Source organism: Toxotes jaculatrix, chromosome 20 (assembly GCF_017976425.1).
Source record: "Toxotes jaculatrix isolate fToxJac2 chromosome 20, fToxJac2.pri, whole genome shotgun sequence".
NCBI lineage: Eukaryota > Metazoa > Chordata > Actinopteri > Toxotidae > Toxotes > Toxotes jaculatrix.
In genome coordinates, this window is record NC_054413.1 from 2,782,893 (window position 1) to 2,796,035 (window position 13,143).

The following is a 13,143-nucleotide window of genomic DNA, read 5'->3' on the forward strand; positions in this document are numbered from 1 at the left end:
TTGTCTTTTTATCTCACCATCTCTGTCTCTCTCTATCTCTTCTTCTTCCTCTATTTCTCCCTTTTTTTTTATTATCTGTATTTGTCATCAATCTTGCTGTACACCAGGGGTTATAAAGACAGCCCTGCCCAATATGGACAGAGAGGTGAAGGAACAGTACCAGGTATTAATCCAGGCCAAGGACATGGGGGGCCAGCTAGGGGGGCTGGCCGGGACCACCACCGTCAACATCACCCTCAGCGATGTCAACGATAACCCACCCAGGTTCTCTAAAAGTGAGTGCCCTTTGTGGATAATGGATATTAAAATTTAATGGCTGTTTGACAAGACCGACTTTCACTTTTGGATAACAGTAATAATGCAGATGACCTTGTACAGGTTGACACGTTTTATGATAACAAAATAAACACTGTGCAATTACAGCAGGGCAGGGGGTATTCATCATGCCTACTCTTTGTAATTGGTTTTCATTATTTGTTATTATGCTTTGTTGTAAGAAAAGGTCTGTTTATTTAGCATGATTGCATCTGCAGCCACTACTCTGTGCAAATAAACCGGGATTGGTGTTATTTCACTCTTGGGGCCTCTTTCTATATTTAGATCAGGTTTGAGTGTGATGGTGCTGCACCAGGGATTGAGTCAGTGTATTTAAACACTGTATTTTAGCTGGTATTTTACATAAGCTGCTAAACCAGATTAATTTGATTGTGGCGTTCACCGGGTCATGTAAAGAGCCAAGCTGGAAACATAACTGTAAACTCATTGATCTGTGAAAGCTGTTCTGCCTGTAATAAGCATAAATATTAAACTATGTGCAAAATGTATTCTATTCTAAAACAGCAAGTGTATGACAGGAAAGCAAAAATACTGTTCTGTCCTGACGCAGTCTCTTCAGGTATTTTGAGGTGACACCAAGTGGTCTCCTCTGAATGCAAATTCAAGCAGTCAGACGGTCAAGCTCCTTTGGCTGCGTGGAAAAGATGATATTTCCATAATGCTGTCACAGCACAGAGCTTTGGGCCAAGCATGGCGGCTCCTCTGCCCTGTCCCAAATCCTCTCTTTGTCTTCCTCTCTTTTCTGTCTGTAGACGGCTTACAGGTAAAAAAAAACAAAAAAAACAAAAAACGTGTTGTGGCTCCATCAGATGTTTCAGATCATGTATTATATTGTTGCATGAATCCACCCCACATCTGTCTTTTCCATAAATCTCTCTTTTCCTCCTGTGTTATTATAGATTATGCATTTGTGGACCGTCAATCCCCTAAACCTCTACGATGGCACCAGAGGTGGTTGCAACTGCAAAGCCTGCAGAGGTCACGAGTAATAGTGTTGTTTAATACCTTTATCTGGCTTTGCTGAATTATCCTAGAAGCTTGTTTAACTACTGACAATGCCATCTAGCAGCCATTTGTTAATTTCTCTTAACCTGTACAACAACCTCACTCCATTCTGGCACTGGAGCTGACAAAAAGAAAAGCTGTCCCACGCCTTGCAAGGACATGAACCTTGAAGGACCTTTTAAAATTAATGCATGTCCTTGAAAGTATATGATTATTTATTTAAATTGTAGCATCCTTTTTCAGCCCTCTAGTGCCAAGTGCCTGACACTCTCGCTTACTTTGGGCATTTGTGTTCAAGTTCATCCATCTCCAACTTGCCATTATGTGTCAAGTAGAGAAGGAGTTTATAAGACACTCATCCATTCCCTTCTCTGTGGCACATCATCTTCTCTTAGATGTATCCATTCTTCAGCTCCAGTTTTTTTTTTTAGAATTGGTCTCGGCTGTTTCTTTGTTGCAGCAGGGAAATGTGTTAGGAATTTGTTTAATTAAAAGTGTGAATGTGTTAAATCAATGTAAATACTGCTGTCAGAGCTACACCATCATCTCTTTCATCTCTGAAATGTGAAGAGTATGAAAAAGGAGGTGTAATTATGAACAATGTAAGGATTTGCCCACAAAATCCCAAGTCCTGAGAATAGTAGTTACAATACTTTTATATTCTATGGCACACAGCACCTGTATGATGCCACCAGGTGTAGTTGATAGACTTGTAATGCAGCAGTATAGCTTTAATGTCTCTGGCAAAAGCAGATGCCATTAGTTGATCCATTAGCAAAGAGTGAAGGAAAACACAGAAAAGATTCATTTCCATGTCTTCTCAGGTGTAAATGATAATCAACAGTCCACTGTTTGTTGGTTTGTAGATTTCTTCCCAAGTCCTCAGCAGTGATTTCTGTTGTTGGAAGAATCAAAGCGCCTGGGGTCTTGTGTTTGTTGATCTTACAGGTTGAGCCAGCCAATTATAAGGAGCTGAACAGCCTTGATGTCCAGACACATCAAAACTGAATAATGTCATGCCTATAGCTACAGGCCTGACTTCAGACAGAGACCATATCAACTGCTTGCCTGTGGGTGGATAAGACATCCTCGGGTGGGTGAGAGACTACACAAAAGACAGAGGATGTGAAGGGCTTGGTATTTCCATCCGATGTCAAGTGATGATAATGAATGGCCCTGAGCCCACTCTGATGTTTGTTTGTTCACAGGTTTTTTTCACCTGAGAGTTCCTGAGTCTTCTGCAGTGGGGTCGGCTGTGGGTAGAATCAAAGCCCATGACTTGGACATTGGGAAAAATGCCGAAGTGGAGTACACCATTGTGCCAGGTGATGGAGGTGCCATGTTTGACATTACCACCAATGAACACAACCAAGAGGGGATCATCATTCTCAAAAGGGTAAGGCCTCAGGCAAAACGTTAAACAGATCTGCAAATTCTCATGTAAAAACTGAAATAAAGGCTGAGTATGAAATAATACGCAGCCAGCACAAACAAATAAATGCCAGTGCTAAGCAGGGCTGGGGAAAAAAACATTATCCCGTACGGCTCACATGATAAATTCAGAATAATGTTCCTTTCCACAGCACTAATTCTTCTGTACAACAACACAGTCAGGTTGTGCTCTCCACTCTGCATTTCTATTTTTTAACAGAAGAGCTGTTTCATCCATCTGTTAATTCCAGTGTTTTTCATTTGTCTGTTTTGATGTTAGGTTGCTGTCAAACAAAGTCAGGACTTACTCTAGATTTTTCACTTTAAAAGCCTCCCAATAATGGGAAGGCTGGAATACTTTTAATATGAAAAATTTGCTTGCCTAAATGTTAGAGTGAAACAAATAGAACGAGATGGTTAATTAAAATGGTTTTCTGTCACAGAGGAAAAACTGAGAACAGCGGCGGTAAGTACAGTATCACATGACTTTCTGCTCTACTGATGGAATTAGTGCTGTGGAAGTGCACACAATTTTGTGTACGCTTCTTTGTATACAATCTCTAATATAAGCCAGATAAATAAAAGCCTGGTTCTCTCCGACACTGAGGCAGCTAAAAGGGCCAAGGGCCAATATTTGAGAAATTTTTACATAACTTGATATTCAGGAAGTAGTGTGTATTCCATTTGCATTCTGTGTAGGAAAATGTCTTGAATGTTGTTTTTTTTCCCTGAAACATAAAACATGTGAAAAATATATCAGTAAAATGTTGCCCTATGGAATCCATACAGTCCATCACATCACATCCTGACAGCACCACATCATGTTATCAGACAATCTGACAAGATAAAAAATCAAGAGTAAAAATAATTCTACAGTAAGACGTAGCACAGAGTTGTGACTTTTATTGCTACTATGCTACCGGTTGAATACCGCACAGGGAACTTAAATATTTCTTTCATTCTTAGGAGGCCGTCTACATCCTGTCTTAAACTTGTTCTGCTTACGATGATTTAAAAGAAGAAAAGATATTGCCAAATGGGACCAATAGGATGTAACACAACACAACAGAAAGAAACAGTCTTGCATCTATTCATACATACATACACATATATAGTTTATAGCCTACCTCAGCAACTTGGAAGCAGGCGTGCTGTGCACCCGGGGGTGGGAGTGTTGCTGCACTTCTAGCCCCCCTACTTCCCACAGGTATGCCATTCTGTGTGTTATATTTACACCTAGAAACTTCCCATTGTTACTATTCCACATTGTGACTGCTGTTTTGGAGCCGTATGGAAAATTACCTTTTGCAGTGTATTTTACACTGACATGTATTTACTTCAGGAACAGAAATGTCATCATCAGTAACATCTCAGGACAAAACAAGGGAGAAAATAACTTATAGATACACATAACAAAATAACTAAGAGAAGATATATGATAAGATACTAGATTGTAAGTGTGCATATGGTATCTCATTATTTACCACCAGCAGGACACTTTGCAGACATGAGGGTCGAACCTATGATCTTTCAGTTTTGTGATATTGCTCTCTAGCTGTTTGTCCTTGGTGTCCGTGCCTGAAAGCACAGTTCAGAGCAAAGGGATTACTCTCTCTGAGCGACTGTGCTATATAAAGCATTCACTCAGCATGTCAGGGCTCATTTACTATGCCATATGTTCTTTTTGCTACATGGATTAATACATCCAGCGCATACTGACCCACAGCAAGAGGTCTTAGTCTTTGGTTGTACTTTCTTTGAACCAGAGAGCAAAAGTATCTCATTTAATACCAACTTTTACCACATATGTCATTTTTAGAGCCATGATATCACTTCACAAAAAGACAAGTGGCACAAAAGCACCAGTGATATTAGAGAAATTTATTACTCCTAGGATAAACCCCTTGAGATCTGTCATCTCATTTTCAAGAGGGGACCCACAACTGCTGGAGGTGAAGAAAAAGGACATTACAGCCCCAGACTAAAATTAGAGGGAGAAATAGAGTAGTCCAGTCAGTGCAATGAGCACTAATCTACTAAATATCTAGACTATAATAAGACTTATTATGCAATCAATTATTAACTTTAGCCTATATATTAAAAAATTATAAACCTCTGTTCCAAAATTCGGTTCATTCATATTTAAATAATATGACCTTATGTCCTTAGGACCTTAGCACAGAATGAACAAATGATAGATATTTCATCTCATTTCAAACATACCACAGTGCAGTTTTTTTCCCCTAAACAATGCCACTAATAACCCTGCCAATTTTGAACTTGGATTAGAGGACAGTGAGTAATAGAGTAAGAGCTTCACAATTGCTCTGTGGATAAGCCCGATAATGTCATCTTTCATAATGTATTCATAATGTTTCGCTTTATTTTGTACCCCCGCATTTGTGTACGTTCTCAGCTCTGCCGTGACAGTCTTCTAAGGGTATAACTAAAGATTTAAAAATCCATCATACCCAAAGACACTAAACAGAAATAATATCATTCTTCTACCCACAAGCATGACTGTAGGAAGTAAGAGCAGCATGCATTAGTTCTCTTTAGACACTGAAAACATTCGGCTCAATGACAGTGGGTGGGTAATGTACATTTATGAGTGCTGCATGGGCAGAAACAGAGTCTCACTGTTGTCTAATTTAGGTTTGAGGACCCTACTCTTAAAAGATACATGTGCTTTTAAAATTGTGGCAAGCATCATGGTGCATTCATGAAATCATCATTATACTGACTTCTTGCCTACATTTGGTTGTATTAATCAGAACGTAAGTGCACTGTACCGGTGAATCTGGGCTCACTGAGGTTGGTTTGCTTCCCTCTCTCATCTCTACATCAGACATCAAGCATCATAGGCCAGGTTAGTAAACAACACTGTGCAGTTTTCAACAGTTGACAAGCAGTTACCTCTCTCTGCCATTTTAAGCCACCAGTGAATAATAGAACTGCTCACACTTCCACACTTCTACCATTAAAACACATCATGTCATTATCACTTGAAAAGCTGGCGCGTTTGCTTTGAATCTGCCATAAAGCAGTCATGAAGCGTATAATATCAGTGTTAAAGTTAGTAGGTCTCGCCCACACACCAAACTATACAGGTGCACAAATATGCCTTTTTTTTGTGTACTCTCACACACACATGCAGGCAAACCTGCAGAAATAGAAGCTTTCAACCTGCTTTTGTGTTACACACTCAGCCTGACTTGCTCACACAAGCCCTTGCACATTGATTCCTTCATTCTCTGTACTGCAGTTGCCTTTGGCAGGATGCAGTAGACCCCTGTGGTGAGTTTAAATGCCATTTGTTGTCAGTGCTATTGAGGTTCAATAAAAAAAAAAAAAAAAAAAAGAACTGCACAGCAATGCTAAGTTTGCATAATGCAACAGTCACAAAATACCTCTGCGATACAACACAGGAGAAAAATGTAAATGTCAGAAAGTGAAGATTTTTGTAAGCAAGGCTCTAATGATGAGATTCATTTTCTGGCATGAGTTCTCTTCTTATTTTCCCAAAAAGCTGTTTGAGATTTGGGTACAAATTGGCATTGGAGATTTGTGTCATTATTTCCAAAACGTATAAAAAAGACTTTCATTATTAGAACAAGTTACAACTTTGCTAGCAACTCATTCTGCTTTACCATCACGTCAGCAATAATCTTGTGAGAGCAAACATTATTATATACAATGGATAATATCTCATTTTAATTTGTTTAATCACACAGCACTATTGTTGCTCTCTGTTGCTGTCGTACACAGACTGTCCTCCCATAAAAAATGACCAAATAGGTCATCTGTGCAAGTAACTTATTATGACCCATAGTTATGTTTTGTCAGGCGAGCTCTAGCGGCTGTAGTAATGATGATGGGAACAAAGGAGGAAGTCAAGTGACGTATTTGATTAACAAAGTCCGTGTTGGGAGAGGTTTGGGGTGGGTGCATGGCTCAACAACACACAGGACTTTCAAACAGTTTCCAAACCACAAACTTTTCCTAAACCTAACCAAGAAGTTCTTGTGCCTAAACCTAACCAAACTGCGACTGAATGTTTATTATTGTTACTGTGGCGAGGGACACTAAGGGGAGGATTGAAATCACAGACAACGCCACCTGGGGACTCGCACCCCAGGAAACTCCTAGCATAAACTTCGTAGTAAATGTACAAGACACACAGGTACGTTACTGAGGCAGAGACGTGAGTTAAAAGATTTATAAATGTATTTAATAATCACAAAAAAACAAACAAAGACTGGAACTGATGAGAACTGCTGAAAAAGAAAGAAGGAAAGGTGAAAAGAATACCAGCAACTGAATAAAATAGTTAAAATGTATTTTATTATATTTTATATACTTAAAAAAAAGGAGGAAGGCCTCAACAATAGAGTTAAAAGGACAATATATTTAAGATTTTAAAATTTAAGTTAAAAACACTAGGCAGAGGCCACATGCAGAGAGGCAGACTACACAAAGGAGTGCCAGGAGTGCTACCACTACTCACCCTTGGTGCAGCAAATCAAACTCACGGCAACCTCACAGCAAATGGTGCAGCCTCCAATGTCCCTGTGTATTAACGCACATGCAATTCAGTGAAGGGCCCTCACCACAGGTGCCTAGCCTCTCCACAGTAGCACTCCGGCTAGAAAGAAAAGAATCACAAAACAAAATTTAATCGCAAGCAAATGAACAATAATGGTAAAGCAAATATAACCCGGTAAACAATAATCAGCCAAGCAAAAATACAAAATAACCCAGTTGGCCAGGAGCAAATTCAAACAAAAGAAATCAGTAAGACAATAACTAAAGGAACTGAAGCCTAAACTCAAGGCAAAAGTCAAAAACAAAAGGTCAAACTAAATCTACCAGCCAAAACTAAATGTAAAAGATAAATCTAAACAAGTAGACAAAGGTTAAACTAAGGTCCAACAAAGGCAAACTAAGCGCAAACAAAGGGGCAACTAAAGACAACTAAGGGGCAAATGAAGGGGCAAAACAGCAATAGTGCAGGTGAACCACAGGATGATAAAAACGATTATCAAACCCCTCACAAGCAATGCAGCACCTGGACGGCCACAGCAGGAACAGAGCAGGAGGCAAAGAGAGAGACAAAAGATCACAGGTGTCTTATATAACTTGTTCCTGATTAGGCGGAGTTAGGAGGGACTGGCTCAAGGCTGCACTCAGCAGCTCCACCTAGAGTAGGGGAGGATTCCCCACCACATTACCATGATGACAAAGGCTTGGTTTGCCTGCCGCTGGTACAGTCCTATGAGTTGCATTACTGTTACCATGACGACAAAGGTCAGGTACACATACGTCTGGTATGACAGGGATATGATATGATAGGGACAAGCAACTGTATGGTTGTTTAATTTGGAGGACTTAACAACATCAACGCAGCACACAAGCTGAAATAAAATCAAATCAAATCCTTCAGACTTCCTCCAAAACTTTGCAGCTCCACAAGCAAATTCATTTCTGGAAGATTAAAAAAGTATGTTTCTCATTAAATTTCGCCTTTTCCATGAAAATTCACAAAATACTTTTAAGGAGTGGTAATATGTCTGTTTTTGTCACTTGTTTCATTTCAGGCAGACAGCATATATTTCATCTGATTGCAAAAGTAATAGAAGAAAAAATGAAAAAATGTGCATCCAATTCTATCTGGTTTTCTGCCTTTCAGGGTATTTCTGATGTAAGTGTCTAAAATGTTCTTTGGGGGAATGCAAATCTGCATTTGTTTTTCTGATGTATCAGGCTGAGGTATTCGTTAACTGGTACATTTTTAGTACATGCCCCAGCACACAAGCACACAAAGGTGTGTGATCCTTTGATCCCTAAAAATATGCAGCTGAGTGAGTAATTGATTCCCTGCTCAGTGTAAGAGCCCCCTCAGTACTCCATGTGCATGTGCGTATGAACACGTCTGTGTGTGAGTCATGAGCATGTATACACTGTATGTACTGAACGTATGAATGGTGCTTATAGTCATGGCTATATATCACTGTGTGGTGACCTTCTCATTTGACAGTAATGTAATAACAGAACGAGACAGAGAGCAGTTATGATGTAAATGAAGACAGTTATTTGTTTATATCATGTATACCCTCGATGGATGGCAAGAATGCATCTTTCCTCCTAATTGTTTTACTTCCAGTGTTTGATATGCTGCCATAACAACAATGAGGCAGTGTGATGTATCCCCTACAGTGGGAGACTACTGCACAAAGCCACTGTGATGGGGGATGTTCTGAGCCCCTTTCACTGACCAAGCCTCCCACAGTGTAATTTAGTAAACAACATGTGATCCTACACATGTGAGATTGTGATATTGGCAGGACATGGACAGAGTAAGGAAGAGAGGAGAGAAAGAACCAGCCATGCCTTGGAAAGGTGTGTGTGTGTGTGTGTGTGGAGTAGGTAGCTGGAGATGGAGCCTTTATGAGTTGTTCTCTGTGTTCCCAGAATACTGACCCGCCCACAGACTTGTCTTATTTCAGATTGGTAGAATATCCCCAGAGACAGGTGTGCAAATGTGTGTGTAGACAATCCTTCTCTCTACCCCTCTCCCTCTCTTTCTGTCTCTTTCTCTCTCCCTCCCTTTTGACTTGCCTCCCTCACACACACATCAAAAAAAAAAAGCAGGACAGAGACGAAAGCCACATTGTACACAGAGCAGACTTTGGCAGACCCCAAATTAGAGACTCAGGAAGGTTGGTTATGATAAGAGGATCAGGCTGAGTAATGGGTTCAAAGGATGATCATCTGTTTCCCAGTCTGCCGATACACAGGGAGAGGAAAAAAGAGGCATGGAGGCGCGAAGGGGGTTTGCACATCCCATCTGCAAAACATAAGATTATGGGAGACAATAGATAAATCCACCAATGAATTCCCAGGGAAACGTTCAGACAAATGCGTGCACAGAGAGGTACGTACTGTACATGAAAAAGCACGTGGAAGGACACGGCTGTATTCAAACACTGCTATACATACAGTATACCAAGAGCAAGAGCACTCCCACATATTGAGAGTGTCTGAATGATAACCTTGGGTTGTGTTGGTAAAAGAATTGTTAGTCAGATTAAATGTCGTTTGTCCATTTGCATGTTTATTTACCTCCTCCTGGGAGAATAGAAGATGGCAGATATGCGTAATTGAAATTTGCTGTTCTAAGCCTAAAGGAACAGCATTGTTTAATGACAGCATGTGTGGCATAATAGTTGCTGGCTCACATTCAGGGAATCCATTTTAATATAGGACTATCTCCTCTCTTTACAAACTCAGTGCCCCCAGCGCCAACAGTGCATTGAATAAAGAGCATTTGCTGCACAGACCTCTGGCACTGCCTCCAAATCCATTGCCCTAGGCTGTCAGAGGAGTTCCCAAAACAATGTAGTGCAGGTGACTTGTTTACTTCAAACTGAAGTGTGTACACTTAAACACTAGCATTTAGTTCTAAAATATTTCATAGAAATATTTAAACTTGTGTGGTTGACCACCAAGTAAACGTATTTTGGTGGTTGCTTGGTTCTTCAGGGTGCAGCTAAGGTGTTGTGAGGTTATTTCTAGGCGTTACAGTACTTAATGTGGTGATCACAGTGGTTGCTATGGTGTTGTATACTCAATGTTAATTGGGCAGCAGTGACTCAGGTTGGTGTTTTGATGCCTGGCTTCTTCTGTCCACATGTCCTTGAACACGACACTGAACCCCAATTACTCCCGCTGGCTAGGCCCGGGAGAATGATAATCACAATGCAAAGCACTTTGTCACTTTACCAGCGTTTGTGGCAGCTCTGATATTCAGAGTTGTCATTCTGGTGTTCGTAAGTGATTCCTGGAGTGTTCATGTTGGTTGTTAAAGTGTCGATAGGTGATTGTGTCCAAAACGACGCCCCATTGCAAAGTGCAAAATCCAAGCCCAAGTGCAAATTTAATTAAAAAAAAAAAAGAAAAATAGAAACTGTTGGCTGACTCTAGTCCTAGCACACCGATCTCAGACCACGTTGATGTTTATAAGTATTATACAAGTATGTAATTGGTTTAACACCGCGAACTGATTTTTAATGAGGTAACAGTCTAAAAAAGTATGCAGTGATTCATCCCGCTCACATAAAATGACATTGTTTTTCCACTTCCAAAGAACAGCAGTTGTTCAAGTGATTAATGTTATAGTACGGCATGACATTTAAGAAAAGAGCTTGTCACCAACAGAGTGCAAAACTGATAAACATTAGCATATAAAACAAATGCCACTAATCGCCTGGATTACCTCAGCTCGAACATGGCTCTGTTTGGACTTCCCCAAAGTCAGAGCCATTGGCAGTATTGAGGCAAGAAGCCTTTTTTCATCCTTCCTGCCATCAATTAAGGACTTAATTTCACTAAAGCCAGACAGTGACTGCAGTCTAATTTCTCTATCAGAAATGTCATTATTGGGCTGTTTGAACAGTAAATCATTTCAGAGAATGGGAACTGTTAGTGCCTTTTCAGTGTTGATGAGATACTATCAGGCAGTAAAAAAAAAAAAAAAAAAAAGTAATGGCCAAATGACAAAAGTAATGAACAAACTGCTAACTTGACCAAAGGCCAGAAAACACTGAGGAATGTTGGTTCAGTTCGAAAAAAAAACCCCCACAACAGGCTGTTGTTGAACATAGTTTGTGGTTTACACAAGGACGTTTTAAAATAACGAAATGTCCTTACCTTGACAAACATATGAAATGTCTATATTGCCATTGGTGTAATTGCAGGATATTACAGCTTAAAACTGATATCCTTTGTATCTAAGAGCTCATCCAGTAGCATGATACCAACTGAGGCTTGCTCACAGACAGGAGTTGAAACTAATCTATTGATTATGGTGCTGAATGTTCCAGTGGGAGGTGAAATGAGTTATTTTAGGCCCTGGTGTGAAAGGAGCCGAAAGAAGGCGGAAAGATGGAAACAATACCTCAGAACAGCAGGAGACCCAGGTGCCCAACACAGAAGAATAACACCTCACCAAGCAACCAAGCAGGGAGCAACTTGTGTGCGCATGTATTTGCATACGTCTGCGTATGCATGTGCTGTGTGTGAGAGAATCAGCACAAAGACAGAAAGGGAGTGACACAGATGAGGCTGAGGTGGTGCTTGGAGCCGATGAAGTACCTTGTCTCTGGTGGCCTGGGGAGGCGTGGGTGTAATAGATTAAACTAGTGTCTCGGGGCTCATCCCATGGCTAACCCTGTCCTATTAAGAGTGGCAGTGTGAGTCTCTCACAGTCACTTCACTCTGCTGCAGTGTGGACAGGCCTGCTGGCAAGGCTCTCAGATGGCACTCCAGTGTTGTGAGCATTGGGGCGATGGAGATGCTTCGAGGCAGCCAAGGACACAAACTGATGTGACTGATGGCAGCACAATAAAGTGAGCATCTCCTCTCCACAGTGTTAGGACCCCCTGGTATTCAGATGGACATCAAATGGCTCTCTGGGGCATGTAAGCTTTTCTCAACTGAAGATAAGCTCATTGTGTTGTGCTCTGTGGTCAGCCGACTGCTGATGGCACAATGGTGGCTAGAGGTCTTTAGCATTCTTCTGCATGGCAGAATATTCCTGAACTGTCATGCAATGACTGCAGTGACCTTATAAAGAAGTCATTCATTCACAACAGAGATATTAGACCAGACTCAAACCACTGAGTCATAATTGCCTATCTCGGAATCTCAGTGGAATTTTCACACTGAAGCGGCTTTGCATTCCAGAAATAATGAGTTTAGCTTATTGGGTATTGTTAGGACTATTTGGGCTTACTGCAGCCCAACAGGCAAATCTTTTGCTTTTCGATGATGGGTGCCGTCATGTGGGATCAAGAGGTTTTGGCCTCACTAGCATTAAGCTTTAAGACATGGCCTAATGTTTCTGTTTGGAGAAATGTGCTGGCTTACACAGCTGCAATTAGAAATGTGTGATATTCTAGGCATGTTTGGCTTAGCTTTGATTTGCTCTTAGGGGATAAATCGTGTGAGGGGGTGTTAATGATTCATAAGTTGTATTGTAAATATATAATACTGCGGTTAAATGGATTTAAGGCCTCTCTGCATATCACAGATTAAACAACATTTGCAGTATTTTTCACCCCATTTAATCACCAGCCTCTTCAGGTAATACCTGTGTTCAGCACAAACAAATGAAATCAGCCTGCTAATGACCTGCTATGCTGTGATAATGATTCTTCAAGGGGGAAAGACTAGATTCCCTCATGGGTGTTGGCAGAAGACCGTTCCCCATATTAGCAGGTGAATGCGGTGGAGGTTTGAAAAGAATATTGAACTCTGCTATTGTACTACTGAACTGAACACACAAACAAACTGAGAACCTATTAAATATGC

General features: G+C 40.6%; 1 protein-coding gene across 1 annotated transcript in view; it reads left to right on the forward strand.

Annotated features, from left to right (window-relative positions):
- Positions 1–13,143, forward strand: part of LOC121200290 (cadherin-12-like) — a 54,209-nt gene that overhangs the window by 19,996 nt on the left and 21,070 nt on the right. The window contains exons 4-5 of the mRNA XM_041065489.1: positions 108–275; positions 2,550–2,737. Coding sequence (XP_040921423.1) covers positions 108–275; positions 2,550–2,737 — 356 coding nt within the window. The remainder of the gene's footprint in view (positions 1–107; positions 276–2,549; positions 2,738–13,143) is intronic.